Source organism: Aquarana catesbeiana, linkage group LG12 (assembly GCF_042186555.1).
Source record: "Aquarana catesbeiana isolate 2022-GZ linkage group LG12, ASM4218655v1, whole genome shotgun sequence".
NCBI lineage: Eukaryota > Metazoa > Chordata > Amphibia > Anura > Ranidae > Aquarana > Aquarana catesbeiana.
This window is the reverse complement of record NC_133335.1, coordinates 146,599,200-146,623,603: the sequence shown is the minus strand read 5'-3', so window position 1 is coordinate 146,623,603 and position 24,404 is coordinate 146,599,200. Positions and strand designations below refer to the sequence as shown.

Below are 24,404 nucleotides of genomic sequence, written 5' to 3'. Positions count from 1 at the left end.
GCGGCTGGTGCTCCATTTTTTTGGGGGGGCACAAACAAAGCCCCAACCAACCCCATACCACCCCCCCATCACTCGCCCGCATTAGAGCCTACAGATAGATAGACACTGGGTGGGAGAGATAGACAGACAGAGACTGGGATAGATAGATAGATAGATAGATAGATAGATAGATAGATAGATAGATAGATAGATAGATAGATAGATAGATAGATAGATAGATAGATAGATAGATAGATAGATAGACATCTATTCCTATATACTGATCTCCATGTATACACCGCTGGGATCTGTAGTAGGATTTTATATAAACCCATGTATTTCATATTATTCATATTTATTTTTATGTGTTATTAATACCAGTAGTAGTAGTAGTATCAATATCAATAGTAGTAGCAGTAGTAGTAACAGTAGTAGTAGTATCAGTAGTATTAGTATCAATAGCAATAGTAGTAGTAGTATCAATAGTAGTATCAATATCAAAAGTAGTAGTATCAATATCAATAGTAGTAGTATCAATATCAATAGTAGTAATATCAATATCAATAGTAGTAATATCAATAGTAGTAGCAATATCAATAGTAATAGTGAGATAGATAGGGAGATATAGATAGTGAGATATAGATAGAGAGATATAGATAGAAAGATATAGATAGGGAGTAAAGATAGTGAGATATAGATAGTGAGATATAGATAGTGAGATATAGATAATGAGATATAGATAGAGAGATATAGATAGAGAGATATAGATAGAGAGATATAGATAGAGAGATATAGATATAGATGGAGAGATATAGATATAGATGGAGAGATATAGATATAGATAGAGAGATATAGATATAGATATAGATAGAGAGATATAGATATAGATAGAGAGATATAGATAGAGAGATATAGATAGAGAGATATAGATATAGATATAGATAGAGAGATATAGATATAGATAGAGAGATATAGATATAGATAGAGAGATATAGATATAGATAGAGAGATATAGATATAGATATAGATAGAGAGATATAGAGAGATATAGATAGAGAGATATAGATATAGATATAGATAGAGAGATATAGATATAGATATAGATAGAGAGATATAGATATAGATAGAGAGATAGAGAGATATATATAGAGAGATATATATAGAGAGATATAGATATAGATAGAGAGATATAGATATAGATAGAGAGATATAGATAGAGAGGTATAGATAGAGAGATATAGATAGAGAGATATAGATATAGATAGAGAGATATAGATAGAGAGATATAGATAGAGATAGAGAGATAGAGAGAGAGATAGAGATAGAGAGATATAGATAGAGAGGTATAGATATAGATAGAGAGATATAGATATAGATAGAGAGATATAGATATAGATAGAGAGATATAGATGGAGAGATATAGATAGAGAGATATAGATATAGATAGAGAGATATAGATATAGATAGAGAGATATAGATATAGATAGAGAGATATAGATAGAGAGATATAGATATAGATAGAGAGATATAGATAGAGATAGAGAGATAGAGAGAGATAGAGAGAGAGAGATAGAGATAGATATAGATAGAGAGATATAGATATAGATAGAGAGATATAGATAGAGAGATATAGATATAGATAGAGAGATATAGATATAGATAGAGAGATATAGATATAGATAGAGAGATATAGATAGAGAGATGGGTGGGAGAGATAGACAGACAGAGACTGGGATAGATAGATAGATAGATAGATAGATAGATAGATAGATAGATAGATAGATAGATAGATAGATAGACATCTATTCCTATATACTGATCTCCATGTATACACCGCTGGGATCTGTAGTAGGATTTTATATAAACCCATGTATTTCATATTATTCATATTTATTTTTATGTGTTATTAATACCAGTAGTAGTAGTATCAATATCAATAGTAGTAGCAGTAGTAGCAACAGTAGTAGTAGTATCAGTAGTATTAGTATCAATAGCAATAGTAGTAGTAGTATCAATAGTAGTATCAATATCAAAAGTAGTAGTATCAATATCAATATCAATAGTAGTAGTATCAATATCAATAGTAGTAATATCAATAGTAGTAGCAATATCAATAGTAGTAGCAATATCAATAGTAATAGTGAGATAGATAGGGAGATATAGATAGTGAGATATAGATAGTGAGATATAGATAGTGAGATATAGATAATGAGATATAGATAGAGAGATATAGATAGAGAGATATAGATAGAGAGATATAGATAGAGAGATATAGATGGAGAGATATAGATATAGATGGAGAGATATAGATATAGATGGAGAGATATAGATATAGATGGAGAGATATAGATATAGATAGAGAGATATAGATATAGATATAGATATAGATAGAGAGATATAGATATAGATAGAGAGATATAGATATAGATAGAGAGATATAGATATAGATAGAGAGATATAGATATAGATATAGATAGAGAGATATAGATATAGATAGAGAGATATAGATAGAGAGATATAGATAGAGAGATAGAGATATAGATAGAGAGATATAGATATAGTTAGAGAGATATAGATATAGATAGAGTCATATAGATATAGATAGAGAGATATAGATAGAGAGATATAGATTTAGATAGAGAGATATAGATATAGATAGAGAGATATAGATAGAGAGATATAGATTTAGATAGAGAGATATAGATATAGATAGAGAGATATAGATATAGATATAGATAGAGAGATATAGATATAGATAGAGAGATATAGATATAGATAGAGAGATATAGATATAGATATAGATAGAGAGATATAGATATAGATAGAGAGATATAGATAGAGAGATATAGATAGAGAGATATAGATAGAGAGATATAGATATAGTTAGAGAGATATAGATATAGATAGAGTCATATAGATATAGATAGAGAGATATAGATAGAGAGATATAGATTTAGATAGAGAGATATAGATATAGATAGAGAGATATAGATAGAGAGATATAGATATAGATAGAGAGATATAGATATAGATATAGATAGAGAGATATAGATATAGATAGAGAGATATAGATAGAGAGATATATATAGAGAGATATAGATAGAGACAGAGAGATATAGATATAGACAGAGAGATATAGATATAGATAGAGAGATATAGATAGAGAGATATATATAGAGAGATATAGATATAGATAGAGATAGAGAGATATAGATATGGATATAGATATAGATAGAGAGATATAGATATTGATATATATATAGAGAGATATATATAGAGAGATATAGATATAGATAGAGAGATATAGATATAGATAGAGAGATATAGATATAGATATAGATAGAGAGATATAGATATAGATATAGAGATATAGATATAGAGATATAGATAGAGAGATATAGATAGAGAGATATAGATATAGATAGAGAGATATAGATAGAGAGATATAGATAGAGAGATATAGATAGAGAGATATAGATATAGATAGAGAGATATAGATAGAGAGGTATAGATAGAGAGGTATAGATAGAGAGATATAGATAGAGAGATATAGATATAGATAGAGAGATATAGATAGAGAGATATAGATAGAGAGAGAGAGAGATAGAGATAGAGAGATATAGATAGAGAGGTATAGATATAGATAGAGAGATATAGATATAGATAGAGAGATATAGATATAGATAGAGAGATATAGATGGAGAGATATAGAGATATAGATATAGATAGAGAGATATAGATATAGATAGAGAGATATAGATAGAGAGGTATAGATAGAGAGATATAGATAGAGAGATATAGATATAGATAGAGAGATATAGATAGAGATAGAGAGATAGAGAGAGAGAGATAGAGATAGATATAGATAGAGAGATATAGATATAGATAGAGAGATATAGATAGAGAGATATAGATATAGATAGAGAGATATAGATATAGATAGAGAGATATAGATATAGATAGAGAGATATAGATATAGATAGAGAGATATAGATATAGATATAGATAGAGAGATATAGAGAGATATAGATAGAGAGATATAGATATAGATATAGATAGAGAGATATAGATATAGATATAGATAGAGAGATATAGATATAGATAGAGAGATAGAGAGATATATATAGAGAGATATATATAGAGAGATATAGATATAGATAGAGAGATATAGATATAGATAGAGAGATATAGATAGAGAGGTATAGATAGAGAGATATAGATAGAGAGATATAGATATAGATAGAGAGATATAGATAGAGAGATATAGATAGAGATAGAGAGATAGAGAGAGAGATAGAGATAGAGAGATATAGATAGAGAGGTATAGATATAGATAGAGAGATATAGATATAGATAGAGAGATATAGATATAGATAGAGAGATATAGATGGAGAGATATAGATAGAGAGATATAGATATAGATAGAGAGATATAGATAGAGAGATATAGATATAGATAGAGAGATATAGATAGAGAGATATAGATATAGATAGAGAGATATAGATAGAGATAGAGAGATAGAGAGAGAGAGATAGAGAGAGAGAGATAGAGATAGATATAGATAGAGAGATATAGATATAGATAGAGAGATATAGATAGAGAGATATAGATATAGATAGAGAGATATAGATATAGATAGAGAGATATAGATATAGATAGAGAGATATAGATATAGATAGAGAGATATAGATAGAGAGATGGGTGGGAGAGATAGACAGACAGAGACTGGGATAGATAGATAGATAGATAGATAGATAGATAGATAGATAGATAGATAGATAGATAGATAGATAGATAGATAGATAGACATCTATTCCTATATACTGATCTCCATGTATACACCGCTGGGATCTGTAGTAGGATTTTATATAAACCCATGTATTTCATATTATTCATATTTATTTTTATGTGTTATTAATACCAGTAGTAGTAGTATCAATATCAATAGTAGTAGCAGTAGTAGCAACAGTAGTAGTAGTATCAGTAGTATTAGTATCAATAGCAATAGTAGTAGTAGTATCAATAGTAGTATCAATATCAAAAGTAGTAGTATCAATATCAATATCAATAGTAGTAGTATCAATATCAATAGTAGTAATATCAATAGTAGTAGCAATATCAATAGTAGTAGCAATATCAATAGTAATAGTGAGATAGATAGGGAGATATAGATAGTGAGATATAGATAGTGAGATATAGATAGTGAGATATAGATAATGAGATATAGATAGAGAGATATAGATAGAGAGATATAGATAGAGAGATATAGATGGAGAGATATAGATATAGATGGAGAGATATAGATATAGATGGAGAGATATAGATATAGATGGAGAGATATAGATATAGATAGAGAGATATAGATATAGATATAGATATAGATAGAGAGATATAGATATAGATAGAGAGATATAGATATAGATAGAGAGATATAGATATAGATAGAGAGATATAGATATAGATATAGATATAGATAGAGAGATATAGATATAGATAGAGAGATATAGATAGAGAGATATAGATAGAGAGATAGAGATATAGATAGAGAGATATAGATATAGTTAGAGAGATATAGATATAGATAGAGTCATATAGATATAGATAGAGAGATATAGATAGAGAGATATAGATTTAGATAGAGAGATATAGATATAGATAGAGAGATATAGATAGAGAGATATAGATTTAGATAGAGAGATATAGATATAGATAGAGAGATATAGATATAGATATAGATAGAGAGATATAGATATAGATAGAGAGATATAGATATAGATAGAGAGATATAGATATAGATATAGATATAGATATAGATATAGATATAGATAGAGAGATATAGATATAGATAGAGAGATATAGATAGAGAGATATAGATAGAGAGATATAGATAGAGAGATATAGATATAGTTAGAGAGATATAGATATAGATAGAGTCATATAGATATAGATAGAGAGATATAGATAGAGAGATATAGATTTAGATAGAGAGATATAGATATAGATAGAGAGATATAGATAGAGAGATATAGATATAGATAGAGAGATATAGATATAGATAGAGAGATATAGATATAGATAGAGAGATATAGATAGAGAGATATATATAGAGAGATATAGATAGAGACAGAGAGATATAGATATAGACAGAGAGATATAGATATAGATAGAGAGATATAGATAGAGAGATATATATAGAGAGATATAGATATAGATAGAGATAGAGAGATATAGATATGGATATAGATATAGATAGAGAGATATAGATATTGATATATATATAGAGAGATATATATAGAGAGATATAGATATAGATAGAGAGATATAGATATAGATAGAGAGATATAGATATAGATATAGATAGAGAGATATAGATATAGATATAGAGATATAGATATAGAGATATAGATAGAGAGATATAGATAGAGAGATATAGATATAGATAGAGAGATATAGATAGAGAGATATAGATAGAGAGATATAGATAGAGAGATATAGATATAGATAGAGAGATATAGATAGAGAGGTATAGATAGAGAGGTATAGATAGAGAGATATAGATAGAGAGATATAGATATAGATAGAGAGATATAGATAGAGAGATATAGATAGAGAGAGAGAGAGATAGAGATAGAGAGATATAGATAGAGAGGTATAGATATAGATAGAGAGATATAGATATAGATAGAGAGATATAGATATAGATAGAGAGATATAGATGGAGAGATATAGAGATATAGATATAGATAGAGAGATATAGATATAGATAGAGAGATATAGATAGAGAGGTATAGATAGAGAGATATAGATAGAGAGATATAGATATAGATAGAGAGATATAGATAGAGATAGAGAGATAGAGAGAGAGAGATAGAGATAGATATAGATAGAGAGATATAGATATAGATAGAGAGATATAGATAGAGAGATATAGATATAGATAGAGAGATATAGATATAGATAGAGAGATATAGATATAGATAGAGAGATATAGATATAGATAGAGAGATATAGATATAGATATAGATAGAGAGATATAGATATAGATAGAGAGATATAGATAGAGAGATGGGTGGGAGAGATAGACAGACAGAGACTGGGATAGATAGATAGATAGATAGATAGATAGATAGATAGATAGATAGATAGACAGACATCTATTCCTATATACTGATCTCCATGTATACACCGCTGGGATCTGTAGTAGGATTTTATATAAACCCATGTATTTCATATTATTCATATTTATTTTTATGTGTTATTAATACCAGTAGTAGTAGTATCAATATCAATAGTAGTAGCAGTAGTAGTAACAGTAGTAGTAGTATCAGTAGTATTAGTATCAATAGCAATAGTAGTAGTAGTATCAATAGTAGTATCAATATCAAAAGTAGTAGTATCAATATCAATAGTAGTAGTATCAATATCAATAGTAGTAATATCAATATCAATAGTAGTAATATCAATAGTAGTAGCAATATCAATAGTAGTAGCAATATCAATAGTAATAGGGAGATATAGATAGTGAGATATAGATAGTGAGATATAGATAATGAGATATAGATAGAGAGATATAGATAGAGAGATATAGATAGAGAGATATAGATAGAGAGATATAGATAGAGAGATATAGATATAGATGGAGAGATATAGATATAGATGGAGAGATATAGATATAGATAGAGAGATATAGATATAGATATAGATATAGATAGAGAGATATAGATATAGATAGAGAGATATAGATAGAGAGATATAGATAGAGAGATATAGATATAGATAGAGATAGAGAGATATAGATATGGATATATATATATAGAGAGATATATATAGAGAGATATAGATATAGATAGAGAGATATAGATATAGATAGAGAGATATAGATATAGATATAGATAGAGAGATATAGATATAGATATAGAGATATAGATATAGAGATATAGATAGAGAGATATAGATAGAGAGATATAGATATAGATAGAGAGATATAGATAGAGAGATATAGATAGAGAGATATAGATAGAGAGATATAGATATAGATAGAGAGATATAGATAGAGAGATATAGCTATAGATATATAGATATAGATAGAGAGATATAGATATAGATAGAGATAGAGAGATAGAGAGATATAGATATAGATAGAGATAGAGAGATAGAGAGATAGAGAGATATAGATAGAGAGATATAGATATATATAGAGAGATATAGATATAGATAGAGAGATATAGATATAGATAGAGAGATATAGATGGAGAGATATAGATATAGATAGAGAGATATAGATATAGATATAGATATAGATAGAGAGATATAGATAGAGAGATATAGATAGAGAGATATAGATAGAGAGATATAGATATAGATAGAGAGATATAGATATAGATAGAGAGATATAGATATAGATATAGATAGAGAGATATAGATAGAGAGATATAGATAGAGAGATATAGATATAGATAGAGAGATATAGATAGAGAGATATAGAGAGATATAGATATAGATAGAGAGATATAGATAGAGAGATATAGATATAGATAGAGAGATATAGATATAGATAGAGAGATATAGATAGAGGGGTATAGATAGAGGGGTATAGATAGAGAGATATAGATATAGATAGAGAGATATAGATAGAGAGAGATATAGATAGAGAGATATAGATAGAGAGATATAGATAGAGAGATATAGATAGAGAGATATAGATATAGATAGAGAGATATAGATATAGATAGAGAGATATAGATATAGATATAGAGAGATATAGATAGAGGGGTATAGATAGAGGGGTATAGATAGAGAGATATAGATAGAATGTGTGTGAATCCAGAGAGAGGATTAGACAGATAGAAGTGTTAGGGTTCCCCTCCATCCAGCAGAACATTTCCTACCCTCCCCCCCAGCACTCACCTGGAAGACAGCCCAGCACAGTGAGTCTGGCTCCATCCTTCTCCCCGTACATTGAGACGGCCGTCTCTCCCTCTCCCTATGGCTCCAAGGCAGCATTTTCTAATCTCTGTGTGACTATGTAGTCACACAGCAGTAGAGGAGTCCGCTCCTCATGCTTCGTCTGCTCGGGCGCACTGGGAAATAAAAAGCGGAAGTGACATCATAACTTGAATGTCACTCAAAGTCCCGGCCATCTAATGCATATAATATGCGGAAGCTACTCGGCGCGATGGATCGCGCCACAAGGCGGGTTAAAAGCCCGCAAATGAAGCGCCGCGTCTGCAATCTCGTGATTGCATAGACGTGGCGCTTCCAATAGTGCACTGCGCCCGGCGCCCGAACGCAGTGCACTTATGGACCTTTTTTTTTAATTTTTTTAATTTTTTAAAGGGCCAGTTTTTAAAATTTTTTTTTTTTTTTCATTTTTTTTTTTTGTGACTGTGCAGAGGGGGGGGTGGCGCCCAGGTGCCCCCTATGGACGGACCGCCACTGGCTGAACCCCCTTCTCATCTCTTCCACCACTGTACCTCCCTGCACATCTGCCCCACTACTGTACCCTCCTGCTCTTCTGTCCCACCTCTATACCCTCCTGTTCATCTTCTCCACTGCTGTACCCTCTTCTCATCTATGATATGCGTGATATGCAGAGTGGTGAAAGGAAGCAGAGATGAGACACATCTACCTATCCTGGCACACTCATCCTGCTGATCCGCTTCTCACATCCAGCCCATGTGCTTGTATGGCATGTATGTGATGTATGGGATGTATGTGATGTCACATACCAGCATATGGAATGGATGCACAATGATGAGCTCAGGTCAGGGGTATTTTATGAAGGCAGTGGGCCTCTGTGCAGGATCAAAAGTTGGGCTCCTGCAGCTGAGAAAAAGTGGTTGGGTGTGATTTTCATTGTGCTAAATACTGGCTGTGGCTTAAAGGGACACAGAGTGCAGGGGTTCAGTAGTAAGTGACGCAAAGGTTCAGGAATAATTTCAACAAAGTTCCCAGAAGCTCAACAGTAATTCCACAAACTGTCAGCTGATTGTGGTTTTCTCAATCACAGTGAAATTCCTTCTTTCTGAGATTGGTAGTAGCAACCAAGTGAGTCATCTTCCTCCAGATGGTGGGCGGGGCTAGCAGGACTGTGATTGGCTTTAGCAGTGGCCAAGACAGTCCTCCTCTTCCTGCAAACAGGGACCGCCCCCCCCCCCCTTTCTACCAGAACTGCACCCAACCTCTTCCCCATCACAAAAGCTGATGATCGCAGCTACAGCAAAGTTAGAGAACCAAACAATGTTTCCCATCTTTTACAATGTGTGGGGGCACGGTGCCTCCCCCTTAGTGCAGGTGCATTGTGGGGAATTCTGAAATTGGAATGCATTAGTATCTCACTGACACTTCCCTGCGCAGCTCTGCTGATGGGGATGGAAAAGAGGCTTTGCACGCTGCTTGCAGCACCAGTGGCGGGGGTTGCCTACCCCTGCTGCAGTCAATAAAGCAGAAGTAGACATTCTTCTGGAACTCCCTTGCTTTCTCCATAATTCAGCGAATGTTGGCAATATGATCTCAAGTTCCTCTACCGCTTTGAAATACAGCTTGCACTTGTGGTAGCTCTCACATGCTGCTGAAGCCTAGCTTTTAGAATTTTCAGCATAACCTTGCTAGCGTGTGATATGAGTGCAATCGTACGGTAGTTTGAATATTCTTTGGCTCTGCCCTTCTTTGGTATAAGAATGAAAGGTCCTGACGAAGTGCACTGACGTGCACGAAACGCATCGACGTACTCGATGCAGAGCACGACACTGAGCTCAAACATGTCTCCTTACCCAGAAATTTAATTGTTTTTCCGTTACAATCTTCAACAACTAAAGAGTGGCGCATGAAATAGCCTACCTTGCAACAACTAAAGCTGTGTTCCAGACATCATCTGACAAGTCATGTGACTGAATATCTCCAGGAAGCATCTCTGGATTATACACTTGGGACATTCCAAACGGCCTCCATGTGGAGAGACCATAGAAACAGAAACTCACTTTGGCTGAGGTGGTGATTGATACCAGCGGTAAGAGCCCTGATGGGTAGCTTCGTCTGAACCCCTCCTGTCCTTATTCGTCTGTTCCTTTTGTGGACTGTGGAGGTCTATGTGACTTGTGAGATTTGTGAGGCACATATAACTCTTTATGCATGCTGTTGGCCCTGATTACTGCCTAGTCACACTCAGAAACGGATATCCCTGGCTAATATACTGGATCCATTATGTGGCAATTTATGTGAAATATATGCTTAATCAAAGGGGACTGCAATGTTCTGAGCCTTCTGAACTTACAGCACTATTTGTCTTTAATGACTGACATTTCAAAAAGGGGCTGGTGTGGCTGTTTGCTCCCACGTTCAAGAAAATTAGCTACGTTATTTCCTCCTTATTGTATCAACTTATTTCCTGTTGTGGAGAGAACTATGCTAATATCTCTATGTGGCTACATGATACTTTAACAATAAGGCAATTTGGAGGTTCCAATACCAAGACATCTTTATTGGGAGTTACATGCGCTGCTTTTATCTGGAGAAGGGAGACTGGTGGTTTGGGGTGGTGGTATTTACAGTGCTCTGTGTCTGTTTTTTATAATAACGTTATTGCTAACTACAGTATGTTTTTATTATTGTGATTAGGTATAGTGAGATGTGCAGTTCTATATAGAACATAGTGTTGCCTTTTATATTTCCCTGTCATTGGGTGTGCATCTTTTTCATCAATAAAGTCCAATTAATTTCATCATAAAGCTGTGGTTGACCCTTCCCTTATCTGGCGTTCCCGGGACAATTTCTCTTTTTTTGTCCCATTCAGTTCTAATTTCACATAAGAATGTAAACTGACCTCTTCCAGTCCTGTGGCCATTTTTGAGTTTTCCAAATTCGTTGGCATATTGAGTGCAGCACATTACCAGCATCATCTTTTAGGATTTTAAATAACCAAGCTGGGATACCATCACTTCCGCTAGCTCTGTTATTAGCAATGCTTTCTAAGGCCCACTTGACTTCACTCTCCAGGATATCCGGTTCAAGGTCAGTGACTTCATCATCGTGGTTATATGGGACATTCAGATCTTTCTTGTATACAATAGTTCTTCTGGGTATTCTTGCCATCTCTTTTGATCTCTTCTGCTTCTGCCAGGTCCTTGCCATTTTTTTTTTCTTTTATCGTGCCTATCTTTGCACAAAACTTTCCCTTGATATCTCCAATTTTCTTGAAAAGCTCTCTAGTCCCATTCTGTTGTTTTTCTCTAATTCTTTGCATTGATTTCTTAAGGTCTTTTTGTCTCTTCTTGTCTCTGGAAGTCTGCATTCAGTTGGGTATATTTTCCCCTTCCTCCATTGCCTTTTGTCTTCCATTTTTGATCAGCTATTTGTATAGCCTCATCAGCTAGCCACTTTACTTTCTTGCATGCCTTCTTCTTTGGCATGGTTTTTATTGCTGCGTCTTGTACGATGTTACACGCTTCCTTCCATAGTTCCTCAGGCACTCTGGCTATCAGATCTAATCCCTTAAATCTGTTTGCCACCTCCACTGACTAGTCACAAGGGATCCTATTTAGATCATTTCTGAATTGTATAGTGGTGTTCCCCAATTTCTTCAATTTAAGCCTGAATTTTGCTATAAGAAGCTCATGGTCTCAGAATAAAATTGATCTGCTTTCTGTATTGACCATCCGGTGATGTCTATGTGTAGAGTTGCCACTTTGATTGTTGGAAAAGAGTGTTTGTTATTAACAGTATGTTCACTTGACAAAATTCTATTAGCCTTTGCTTCATTTTGTACTCCAAGACCATATTTACCTGTTATTCCGGATACGCTTTGACTTCCTACTTTAGCATTCCAATCTCCCATTATAAGGATATATGTTTTTGGAGTTAGTTCTATAAGGTGTTGTAGATCTTCATAAAAGCGGTCAATGTCATCTTCTTCAGCATTAGAGGTTGGTGCATAAACTTAGATCATTGTGATGTTGAGTGGTTTGCCTTAGATACAGACTGAGATCATCCTGTCGTTTTTGGGATTGTACCCCAGTACTGCTTTCCTAACTCTTTTGTTGACTATGAGGGTTACACCTTTCTTCTGACAGATTCTTGTCTTGTCCACAGTAGTAGATATAGTAGTCATCTGTGTTGAATTCACCCAATCAGTCCATTTTAGTTCACTAATTCCTAAGATATCAGTGTTCAATATCGTCATCTCCTGTTTGACCACGTCCAGCTTACCTTGATTAATTGATCTTACATTCCAGGTTCCTATGCAGTATTCTTCTTTACAGCATCAGACTTTCCTTTCACTCCTACCATCCACAGCTGAGAGTCCTTTTCGACTTTGGCCCAGCCATTTCATTAGTTCTGGATCTACTTGTAATTGCCCCCCGCTCTTCCCCAGTAGCACATTGGACACCTTCCAGTTAGGGGGACTCATCTTCTGGTGTCATATCTGTTAGCCTTTTGTTTCTGTTGATGAGGTTTTCTTTGCAAGGATACTGGAGTGGGTTGCCATTTCCTTCTCCAGTGGATCACGTTTTGTCAGAAAATTCTCTGCTGTGACTTGTCCGTCATATGACGTCCAGCAGGATAACATGCCGCCGCGCGCCCCGGGAGCGCTCATCGCAGCGATCTGTGGAGCGGTGTGTCAGCCTGACACACCACTACACCGATCTTGGTAAAGAGCCTCCGGCGGAGGCTCTTTACCACGTGATCAGCCGTGTCCAATCACGGCTGATCACGCTGTCAATGTGAAGAGCCGTTGATCGGCTCTTCCTCACTCGCGTCTGACAGAGCGAGTAGAGGAGAGCCGATCGGCGGCTCTCCTGGCAGGGGGGTCTGCGCTGATTGTTTATCAGCGCAGCCCCCCCTCAGATCACCACACTGGACCACCTGGGATCGCCACTAGGACCACCAGGGAATGGGCAACATGTGGATGGCCAGGTATGTACCCCATGGCCATCCACATGTGCCCAATCTGTGCCAGTCAGTGCCCACAAATGGGCACTGATTGGCACCATTATGTCCAAGATCTGCCCAGCAATGCCCCCAATGTTTTATCAGTGCCACCTGTCATTGCCCATCGGTGCCACTTGTCAGTGCCCATCTGTGCCACCTGTCAGTGCCCATCTGTGCCCATCAGTGCCCACCTATCAGTGCCACAAATCAGTGCCACCCATAAGTATCCATCAGTGCCACCCATATGTACCAATCAATGCCACCTACGAGTGCCCATCAGTGCCGCCTACGAGTGCCCATCAGTGCCGCCTATGAGTGCCCGTTGGTGCCACCTATGAGTGCCCATCAGTGCCGCATACCAGTGCCACCTATCAGTGCCGCCTATCAGTGCCCATCATCAGTGCCACCTCATCAGTGCCACCTCATTGGTGCCACCTCATCGGTGCCCATCAGTGCCGCCGTATCAGTGCTCGTCAGTGCAGCCATATCAATGCCCATCATTGAAGGAGAAAACATACTTATTTACAAAAAATTTTAACAGAAACAAATAAAAACTTGTTTTTTTTTCGAAAATTTTCGGTCTTTTTTTATTTGTTGCGCAAAAAATAAAAACCGCAGAGGTGATCAAATACCACCAAAAGAAAGCTCTATTTGTGGGAACAAAATGATAAAAAATTTGTTTGGGTACAGTGATGGATGACCGCGCAATTGTCATTCAAATTGCGACAGCGCTGAAAGCTGAAAATTGGCCTGGGCGGGAAGGTGTCTAAGTGCCTAGTATTGAAGTGGTTAAAACATAAGTATTAGCAGTGTTCTTACCACTTGCAGATTAAATGTTTTTCCTGCTGTGGAGGATTTAATATTCATGTATTGACCAGCTCTTAACTGGGTTGTCAATTGATGCAGTGAGCCTCTTTTCTGTGGATTGGTGAACGATTGCAAAGTATGGTTTTAAGGTATCCTGTGGTGCCGTGATGTAAAGTGATCTAAGTACTGCTGATCTTTGTTTTTGTTTTAGCTTTGACATCATCTGTACAAGGGTTTCTGCTTTTACTCAAGTAGTATGAATGGCAGTGCTTTCAGTGTTGACAGACTGGTTCTTTTTAGGACATTACAGGATAAAATGTAAACAAATGTGTGATTTGATTCTATATAATTTTTAAGTTTAACCCGGCACTCAGTGCTGTTCTATCGTAAGGCTATCTTGGAGGCTTTCTTTTGACGTACAGAACATTGCTTAGTCAAAGCTGCATGACCTGACATTGTGTTTCCTTTCATCATCCACAGGGCATGAAGCCAGACAGCTTCTACAAAGTTAAAGTTCCTGAGCTCAAGGAGATCATTGAGGGCTGTATACGTATGAACAAAAATGAAAGGTAAAATCACCTCAAGCAGAGCGCTTACTAGCATAATTTGCAGAGGACAATAGTTGCTCCTAGATGTAAGGGTGATAGGGAGGCTTGGTGCAAATAAAGTTTCAGCTCCTGTACCAGATTTAGCAAATATTTACATTTATACAATGTTACGGCAAGAATGTGTGTATGCTTTCTATCCATTTAAATATACTTTAATGGCCGTTAAACCCTGGATTGTCATCCTGTTTGTTATTAAATAGCTTCACATTTTTTTTAAACCCAAGCACATTAAGCTTTGCCAAAGTTACTGTTAGAAAAATGTATTCCATGCAGTGCAGGATTTGTAGGGCTTTAGCATAAATGGCGGAACTGCTAGAAGCTCTGAAATAGCCTTTTTAAATTGCTTTATATAGTTATATAGTTAATCACGTTGAAAAAAGTCCATCTAGTTAAACCAATTAAAAAAAAAGAAAAAAATAGAAAATCTCCATATACACAATCCTATGCCCACAGTTCCGGGAAGGCAAACACCCTATAAAGCATTTGCTCCAGTGGGGGAAAATATTCCCTATTGATCCCCAGGAGGCATTCAGATATTCCCTGGATTATCAATCTCAGGTGTTATTACCTATGAATGACAATATCCAGTTATAATTTGTGTATTTAGGAAACAATCTACTGACCTGCCCAGAACTAGTTCCTAAGGGAGCCCAATCCACATTTTCACAACTCTTACTGTAAAGAAGCTTTCCTGTGTTTGGAGGTTAAAGCCTGGTACACACGGGCCGAATGTCGGGCGGCATTGGCTGGTTCAATAGAAACTGTCTGACATGTGGCCTGTGTGTACTGCAGTTGGTCCGACAGAAGCCAACCGTTCGGCCAGCCGCCTGTTGAAGGGGCATGACCGAAAAAGGTCTTTTGATCGGCTCCCGAATAGCTACCAAAGGCTGTGAGCGCTGACTGGAGTGTTCTGTCAGAACACAATAGAACAACATGGGAGATCGCTGTGTTAACGTGAAGGAGCTCAGTTATGAGGAAAGATTAAAGGAACTGAATTTATTCTCTCTTGAGAAGAGGAGATAAAGGGGGATATGATCAACATGTACAAATACATAAGTGGTCAATATAGTGAACTTGGTGTTGAGCTATTTACTTTGAGGTCATCACAGAGGACAAGGGGGCGCTCTTTACGTCTAGGGTAAAAAAGATTTCATCTCCAAATACGGAAACGTTTCTTCACAGTAAGAGCTGTGAAAATGTTGATTAGACTCCCTCCAGATGTGGTTCTGGCAAGCTCAGTAGATTGCTTTAAAAAAGGCCTGGATTCTTTCCTAAATGTACATAATATACTGTAACTGGGTACTAACATTTATAGGTAAAGTTGATCCAGGGAAAATCTGATTGCCTCTCAGGGGGTTTAGGAAGAAATTTTTCCCCCTGCTGTAGCAAATTGGAGCATGCTTTGCTAGGTTTTTTTTCGCCTTGCTCTGGGTCAACTGTGGGTGAAGGATTGTGTATATGGGATTGTATGATTTATTTTTTTTTTTGGTTGGTTGAACTAGATGGACCCATCCCACGGAATCCGGCAAGGCGGCCACCATCCACCACCTGTACGCACTCAGCCCCCGCCCTCAATCCTGTATATATGTCAGCCTCCCTTCACACCTGTATATATGTCAGCCCCCCTCATACCTGTATATATGTCAGCCGCCCCCCCTCACACCTGTATATATGTCAGCCCCCCCTCCCACCTGTATATATGTCATTGTTCCCCCCCCCACACCTGTATATAGGTCAGCCGCCCCCCCTCATACCTGTATACAGTATCTCACATAAGTGAGTACAACCCTAACATTTTTGTAAATATTTTATTATACCTTTTCATGTAACGACACTGAAGAAATTACACTTTGCTACAATGTAAAGTAGTGAGTGTACAGCTTGTATAGCAGTGTAAATTTGCTGTCCCCTCAAAATAACTCAACACACAGCCATTAATGTCTAAACTGCTGGCAACAAAAGTGAGTACACCCCTAAATGAAAATTGGGCCCAATTAGCCATTTTCCCTCCCCGGTGTCATGTGACTAGTTAGTGTTATAAGGTCTCAGGTATGAGGTTATCAGGTCTCAGGAATGGGGAGCAGGTGTGTTAAATTTGGTGTTATCGCTCTCACTCTCTCATACTGGTCACTGGAAGTTCAACATGGCACCTCATGGCAAAGAACTCTCTAAAGTTCTGAAAAAAAAGAATTGTTGCTTTACATAAAGATGACGTAGGCTATAAGAAGATTACCAAGACCCTGAAACTGAGCTGCAGCACGGTGGCCAAGACCATACAGTGGTTTAGCAGGGCAGGTTCCACTCAGAACAGGCCTCGCCATGGTCGACCAAAGAAGTTGAGTGTACGTGCTCAGCATTATATCCAGAGGTTGTGTTTGGGAAATAAATGTATGAGTGCTGCCAGCATTGCTGCAGAGGTTGAAGGGGTGGGGGGTCAGTCTGTCAGTGCTCAGACCATACGCCGCACACAGTATCAAATTGGTCTGCAGAAGGAAGCCTCTTCTAAAGATGATGCACAAGAAAGCCCGCAAACAATTTGCTGAAGACAAGCAGACTAAGGACATGGATTACTGGAACCATGCCCTGTCGTCTGATGAGACCAATATAAACTTGTTTGGTTCAGATAGCGTCAAGCGCGTGTGGTGGCAACCAGGTGAGGAGTACGAAGACACACCTGTATATATGTCAGCCGCCCCCTCACACCTGTATATATGTAACCCCCCCACACCTGTATATATGTCAGATGCTCCCTCCCTCACACCTGTGTACATATATATATATATATATATATATATATATATATATATATATATATATATATATATATACATTATATGTCAGCCCTCCACATACACAAATCTGTAAACACACAAAGCTCTGGCCCCTCCCTGTACACAAACAGCTCCCTCCCTTTCCTTCACAGGACCTACTTGTAAAGGAAATCTTCCTACCTAGTCCCAGCTCATTTTCACAAAGCTGACATGTTGCTGAGACAGGGGAGCCAATAACACAGTACAAAATAACACAGTACAAGCAGCTCACATGAGGGGTGCACATGCACATAGTAGCCAGAGGTGGCAGTAAAGAGCTTGATGTCTGAGCTCAATGACAAAGAGCAGCAGAAGATGCAGAGATCGTTTCTGCAGTGCACAACGTGGCTCCCCTTCACCCGTCCTACCTTCTCCTGGCCCAGGCAGGCCCCTCGGGCACCGGGGGCCCCTTACAGTTGTATCTGCTGTACCCCCCTTATAGCGGCCCTGTGCATAGTTAGTACAGTGGCTCCTCCTGAGTAGTCAGTTTTTTCTTTCATTCAGCCCTGCTGGGTTGAACAAAATATAACTACTAGTGTGTACTAGGCTTTTGTATCTTTAACCAGTAGCAGTGGAAGCTCATTTCCTGCTGCAAGGGAATATTGCAGTGCTGCAGCCTAATGTCTTAGGCATGCTTGTGCACAGAACAGGCCAGAGAACAGCATTCCCACTATGGCCACATAGTGTGATGCTGGCATAATGTTTTTTGGGGGGGTTTTTTTGCTGCTTAGGTTACTGTGTGCCAATGTAGTCTTCCGTCTAGTTTATTTGCTACCACACTCACTACTTGATCATATTTGGTTTTGGTTTTCTCTTTCTCAAAATTTACTTTAGCCAAATACTGAATAAAGACAGGAGATACAGATAAAGGGAACATGAAGTCATCAACTTTATACTATACATATCAATGACATATAACTAGAAGCCTTTTTGGATGTTGACAGGTATACCATCCAGGACCTGCTGGAACACTCCTTCTTTCAGGAAGACACTGGGGTTCATGTTGAACTTGCAGAAGAAGATGATGGAGTCAAACCAGCCTTGAAACTTTGGTTGAGGATGGATGATAGTAAAAAGCTGCATGGCAAATACAAAGACAACAATGCCATAGAGTTCCTCTTTGACCTTTACAAAGATATTGCAGAGGAGGTATCTCAAGAGATGGTAAGTGTTTTATAAAAACCATATGGCATATAGGAATGACATTTGTGAGAACTTTTTTTTAAAGCGGTTGTAATCCGCGGCTGGTGAAAAATAAAAATTAAAAGCACCTGTAAGGCAATTGCAAAATATGCTAATGTGCATCGCACGCTAGCACATTATGGAATACTTACCTTAGAATAACGCTCCTGCGGTGCGCTGTCATCGCTGAGAGGGCTGACATCTTCCCCCGGTCTTTCTTCCGGGTTTGCGCACTCTGGCTGTGTGATTGGCCGGAGCCGCGATGACCGGAGCCCTCGGTACCGGCACGAAGCTCTGAAGTTCCGACAAGATATGCCGACCTTCAGAGCGCATGCGCCAGTGATGTCACTGGCTGCATGCAGAGTGAATATCTTCTAAACATTGCACGCTTAAGAGATATTCATTCTACCTGTGGGTAAAAATAACAAAGTGGACTTTACTACCAATTTAAGTGTAGCATTCCTCCTCTTAGGGAGGTGCAAAATGACCCCTTAATGCCCTGTACACACGGTCGGACATTGATCAGACATTCCGACAACAAAATCCATGGATTTTTTCGGACGGATGTTGGCTCAAACTTGTCTTGCATACACACGGTCAAACAAAGTTGTCGGAAAATCCTGAATGCGGTGACGTAAAACACATACGTCGGGACTGCAAACGGGGCAGTAGCCAATAGCTTTCATCTCTTAATTTATTCTGTGCATGCGTGGCACTTTGTCCGTCGGATTTGTGTACACACAATCGGAATTTCCGACAATGGATTTTGTTGTCGAAAAAATTTTACAGCAAGCTCTCAAACTGTGTGTGTCAGAAATTCCGATGGAAAATGTGTGATGGAGCCCACACACGGTCGGAATTTCTGACAACAAGGTCCTATCACACATTTTTTGTGTGTACAGGGCATAAGTGTTTCAGGCTAACATTTCAATTTCAGGGTGTGGTCCTTGGTGTATGGTCGGGCAGAAAATAAATTGGGCAGCAGTCACTTTTGTCTTTTTACCTTTTATTTCTGAACTCAGTTCTAGGAGAGAGGGTTTGTGGGTGCTGGATACCCAAAACAAGCACAAAATAGGACAGTTATTCTGAAAGTAGCATTAGAAGTAGTAAGATCCTTTAGAGACAGACTCTTAGTAACTGTTGACCCAGTGAGAGCAGCAATCAGACAGATATATGACTCTGTAAGAGCAGCCAGTCTTTTTCTTTTATTTTCAGTGGATTTCTCTCTAGTCAGTTTATCCCTTGACCCGTTTGAAGCAATCAAAGATACCTTGATCTTTGGGCGATGAATCTCTTTACCATTGGCTACACAGCAGTTTTTACCTAGCTCCTCTGCTACATTCTTCAGCAGGGAGATCCTTTTCCAGTCATCCTCCAGATATCTATTCCAGCAGCAAGCTTAAGCCCTTGGCCACTGGAACATGCCCCAGTTTGAGACCAGGCCTAAGTAGACCAAAATATCTATCATCTCCCAAGCCATGTCTAACCCAGGGGTAGGCAACCTTTTGAGCACAGTGTGCCAAAAAATGTTTTCAAAGAAATTGAGCGTGGCGATTTTATAACAAAAAAGTCAACTTCACACTTTTAATCATAAAAAAGGATTTTTTATAAAGTAAATGTTGTAAGAGTGTTGTAGTACTGAGAAATTAACATCCTGCACTCTCACGCCTCAGATCAGCCCCAATTCCTGCACCTTCACACCTCAGATCACTGTCCCCCCTGCAAATCTGTTTCACCACTATACCCCCCTGCTCATCTGTCCCACCACTATAACCCTCTGCACATCTGCCACACCACTGTACCCCCCTGCACATCTGCCCCACCACTGTACCCCCCTGCACATCTGCCCCACCACTGCAACCCCCTGCACATCTGCCCCACCACCGTACTATACTGCACATCTGTCCCACCTCTGTACCCCCTCCTCATCTGTCCCACCACTGTAACCCCCTGTACATCTGCCCCACCACTGTACTACCCTGCTCTTCTGTTCCACCACTGTAACCCCCTGCTCACCTGCCCCACCAATGTTACCCCTTTCTCATCTGCCCCACCACTGTACCTCCCTGCACATCTGCTCCACCACCATACCCCCATGCTCTTCTGTCTCACTTCTGAACCATCCCCTCATCTGTCCTAACACTTAACTTATCTGCTCATCTTCCCCACCACTGTAACCCCCTTTCTCATCTGCCCCACCACTGTACCTCCTGCACATCTGTCCCACCTCTGTTCCCCCTGCTCTCCTGCCCCACCACTGTAACCCCTTGCTCATGTGTTCCACCGATGTACCTCCTTTCTCCTCTGCACCCCTCTGCACATCTGCCCCACGTCTGTACCCCCCGCTCCACTACCCCACCGCTGTAAACCCCTGCTCATCTGTCCCACCAATGTACCTTCTTTCTCCTCTGCCCCGCCACTGTACCCCCTGTACATCTGCCCAACCTCTGTACCCCCTGCTCTTCTGCCCAACAACTGTAACCCCCTGCTTATCTGTCCCACCAAAGCACCTCCTTTCACATCTGCCCCACTGCTGTACCCCCTGCTCTTCTGTCCCACTGCTGAGCCCCCCTCTCATCTGCCCAAACACTGAACCCCTCCTGCTCATCTGTCTCACCACTGTAACCCCTGCCTTTCTGTCCCACCACTGTGCCCCCTTCTCACCCCTCCCACCACTGTACCTCCTGCACATCTGCACCACCAATGTACCCCTTGCTCTTCTATCACACCACTGTAATCCCCCTGCTCATCTGCCCTATTGATGTACCCCTTTTCTCATCTGCCCCACCACTGTACTTTCCTGTACATCTGCTCCACTGCCGTATCCCCATGCTCTTCTGTCTCACTACTGAATCACCTTCTCATCTGCCCTAACACTGAACCCATCTGCTCATTTGCCCTGTCACTGTAACCTGCTTTCTCATCTGCCTTACCAATATACCTCCTGCACATCTGTCACCTCTGTACCCCCCTGCTCTTCTGTCCCACCTCTGAACCCCTCCTGCTCATCTGCTCCACCACTGTACCCTCTTCTAGTCTATGATATGCGTGATATGCAGAGTGGTGAAAGGAAGCAGAGATGAGACACATCTACCTGTCCTGGCACACTCATCCTGCTGATCCACGTCTCGCATCCAACCCATGTGATGTTACATACACGCATCTGGAACGGATGTGCAGTGATCAGCTCAGGTCAGGGACATTTTCTGAAAGCAGTAGGCCTGTGTGCAGGATCATAAGTTAGGCCCCCTGCAGCTGAGAAAAAGTTTCTGCTGCACAGCAAAAGTTGGGTGTGATTTTCATTGTGCTGAATACTGGCTGTGGCTTAAAGGAACACAGGGTGCAGGGGTTCAGTAGTAAGTGACGCAGAGGTTCAGGAATAATTTCAACAAAGTTCCCAGAAGCTCAACAGTAATTCCACAAACTGTACCCTGATTGTGTTTTTCTCAATCACAGTGAAATCCCTTCTTTCTGAGATTGCTAGTAGCAACCAAGCAAGTCATCTTCCTCCAGATGGTGGACGGGGCTAGCAGGACTGTGATTAGCTTTAGCAGTGGCCAATGACAGTCCTCCTCCTCCTCCTGGAAACAGGGACTGCCCCCTCCCCCTCAGAACTCTTCCCCATCACAAAAGCTGACAATCGCAGCTACAACAAAGTTAGGCTTAATTTACAGTATTTTTTTCAAGATAGCCACAAATGAAAAACGCCTGTAAACGAAACGCAGCTTACCGCGTTTAGCCTAGTTTGGTGTCTGAAACGTCAGAAACCTCGGCGTCTGATCTCATTTTTTTGCCTTCAAAGAAAAGCCTATAAACGCAACTGCCTAAAAACGACATTCAATTAACCTGTGTACATGTACACATAAGATAACATTGGATGAGTTCAGGGGCAGTTGAAAAAAGCATCCAACTGCCGCTGAATGTCTGTTTACCAGCAGCAGTGTACATGGGGCCTTAGAGAACCAAACAATGTTTCCCATCTTTTACAATGTGTGGGGGCACGGGGCGTGGCCTGGACGGCAATGGTGTAGGACGCGTGTAAGCTAAGCTCCACTCTCGGTACATCCTGAAACCGGTATCCTGCGCTCCCACGGCTGCCTAATTGCACACCTTCCTGACGGCTTGTGATTGCTACACTGCATCCATTATGTCCCCGCCGAAGAGGAACAATACAGCCACCTCATCATTGGACAGATACAGGCGGCAGGGACGGGACCACGAGGAGTAAGATGGCGACCCCCCCAGCCTCACCTACGGAGCATGCAGCGGCCGACACTGCCAAGGTACTGGAGGCTATCTCCATATGTCAGTCCACCCTGACTACTAAAATAGAGGAGATAAAGGTGGACATTTCCCTCATCAGACAAGACATGACTAAACTCCAAGACCGGGTCAAAGAGACCGAGACCAGAATCAGTCAGGCGGAGGATATACTGCACCCCCTTCAACATTCTTATGAGGACGTGCAACAATGTGCAAAGTGCCTCCCCCTCAGTGCAGGTGCAACGTGGGGAACTCACAGTAAAAGGTGACAGCAAACAACCTACTGAGTCCGCTAGATGTAGCTGACAATCATAGTAAATAAATATATTTAAATTATGGATATTCTTTTTGAAAGCTGTACAAATTTTTCAGACATATGCACAGCAATTTTTTTTATTGGCCCTATGATCAACTTTATCTTCATTGATCTGCAGAGTTTTTCTTACAGTAAGTCTGACTGTAGCCAATAGGAAAAAAATAGGAATTATATAATTGATATAAGATATGATATAACACCCCATGTCAACAGGTAAAATTGACAATCTCCTTATTCAAACCTACTACTATAGACAAAGTTGCTAAACTCCTTTCTAACGCCCACCTAACCACCTGTCCCCTGGACCCTATTCTCTCTCAAATACTACAGTCACCCTCTGACTCTACCCTACACTCTCTATCCCACATCTTCAATCTCTCCCTCTCTTCTGGCACCTTTGTCAGAAACCATGAATCAGACTGAGACAGAAGTACAGTTAAATCACACTTGTTTAATAATAATAAAAAAGGTAAACAGAGTAAACGTAGTCAAAACATAGTCAGAGTTCAGGAA

At 38.9% G+C, this 24,404-nt stretch overlaps 1 protein-coding gene across 1 annotated transcript in view; it reads left to right on the top strand.

Moving 5' to 3' along the window:
• Positions 1-24,404, top strand: part of WNK4 (WNK lysine deficient protein kinase 4) — a 486,906-nt gene that overhangs the window by 344,372 nt on the left and 118,130 nt on the right. The window contains exons 5-6 of the mRNA XM_073608385.1: positions 15,193-15,281; positions 19,075-19,294. Of these exons, the coding sequence (XP_073464486.1) occupies positions 15,193-15,281; positions 19,075-19,294 (309 nt within the window). The remainder of the gene's footprint in view (positions 1-15,192; positions 15,282-19,074; positions 19,295-24,404) is intronic.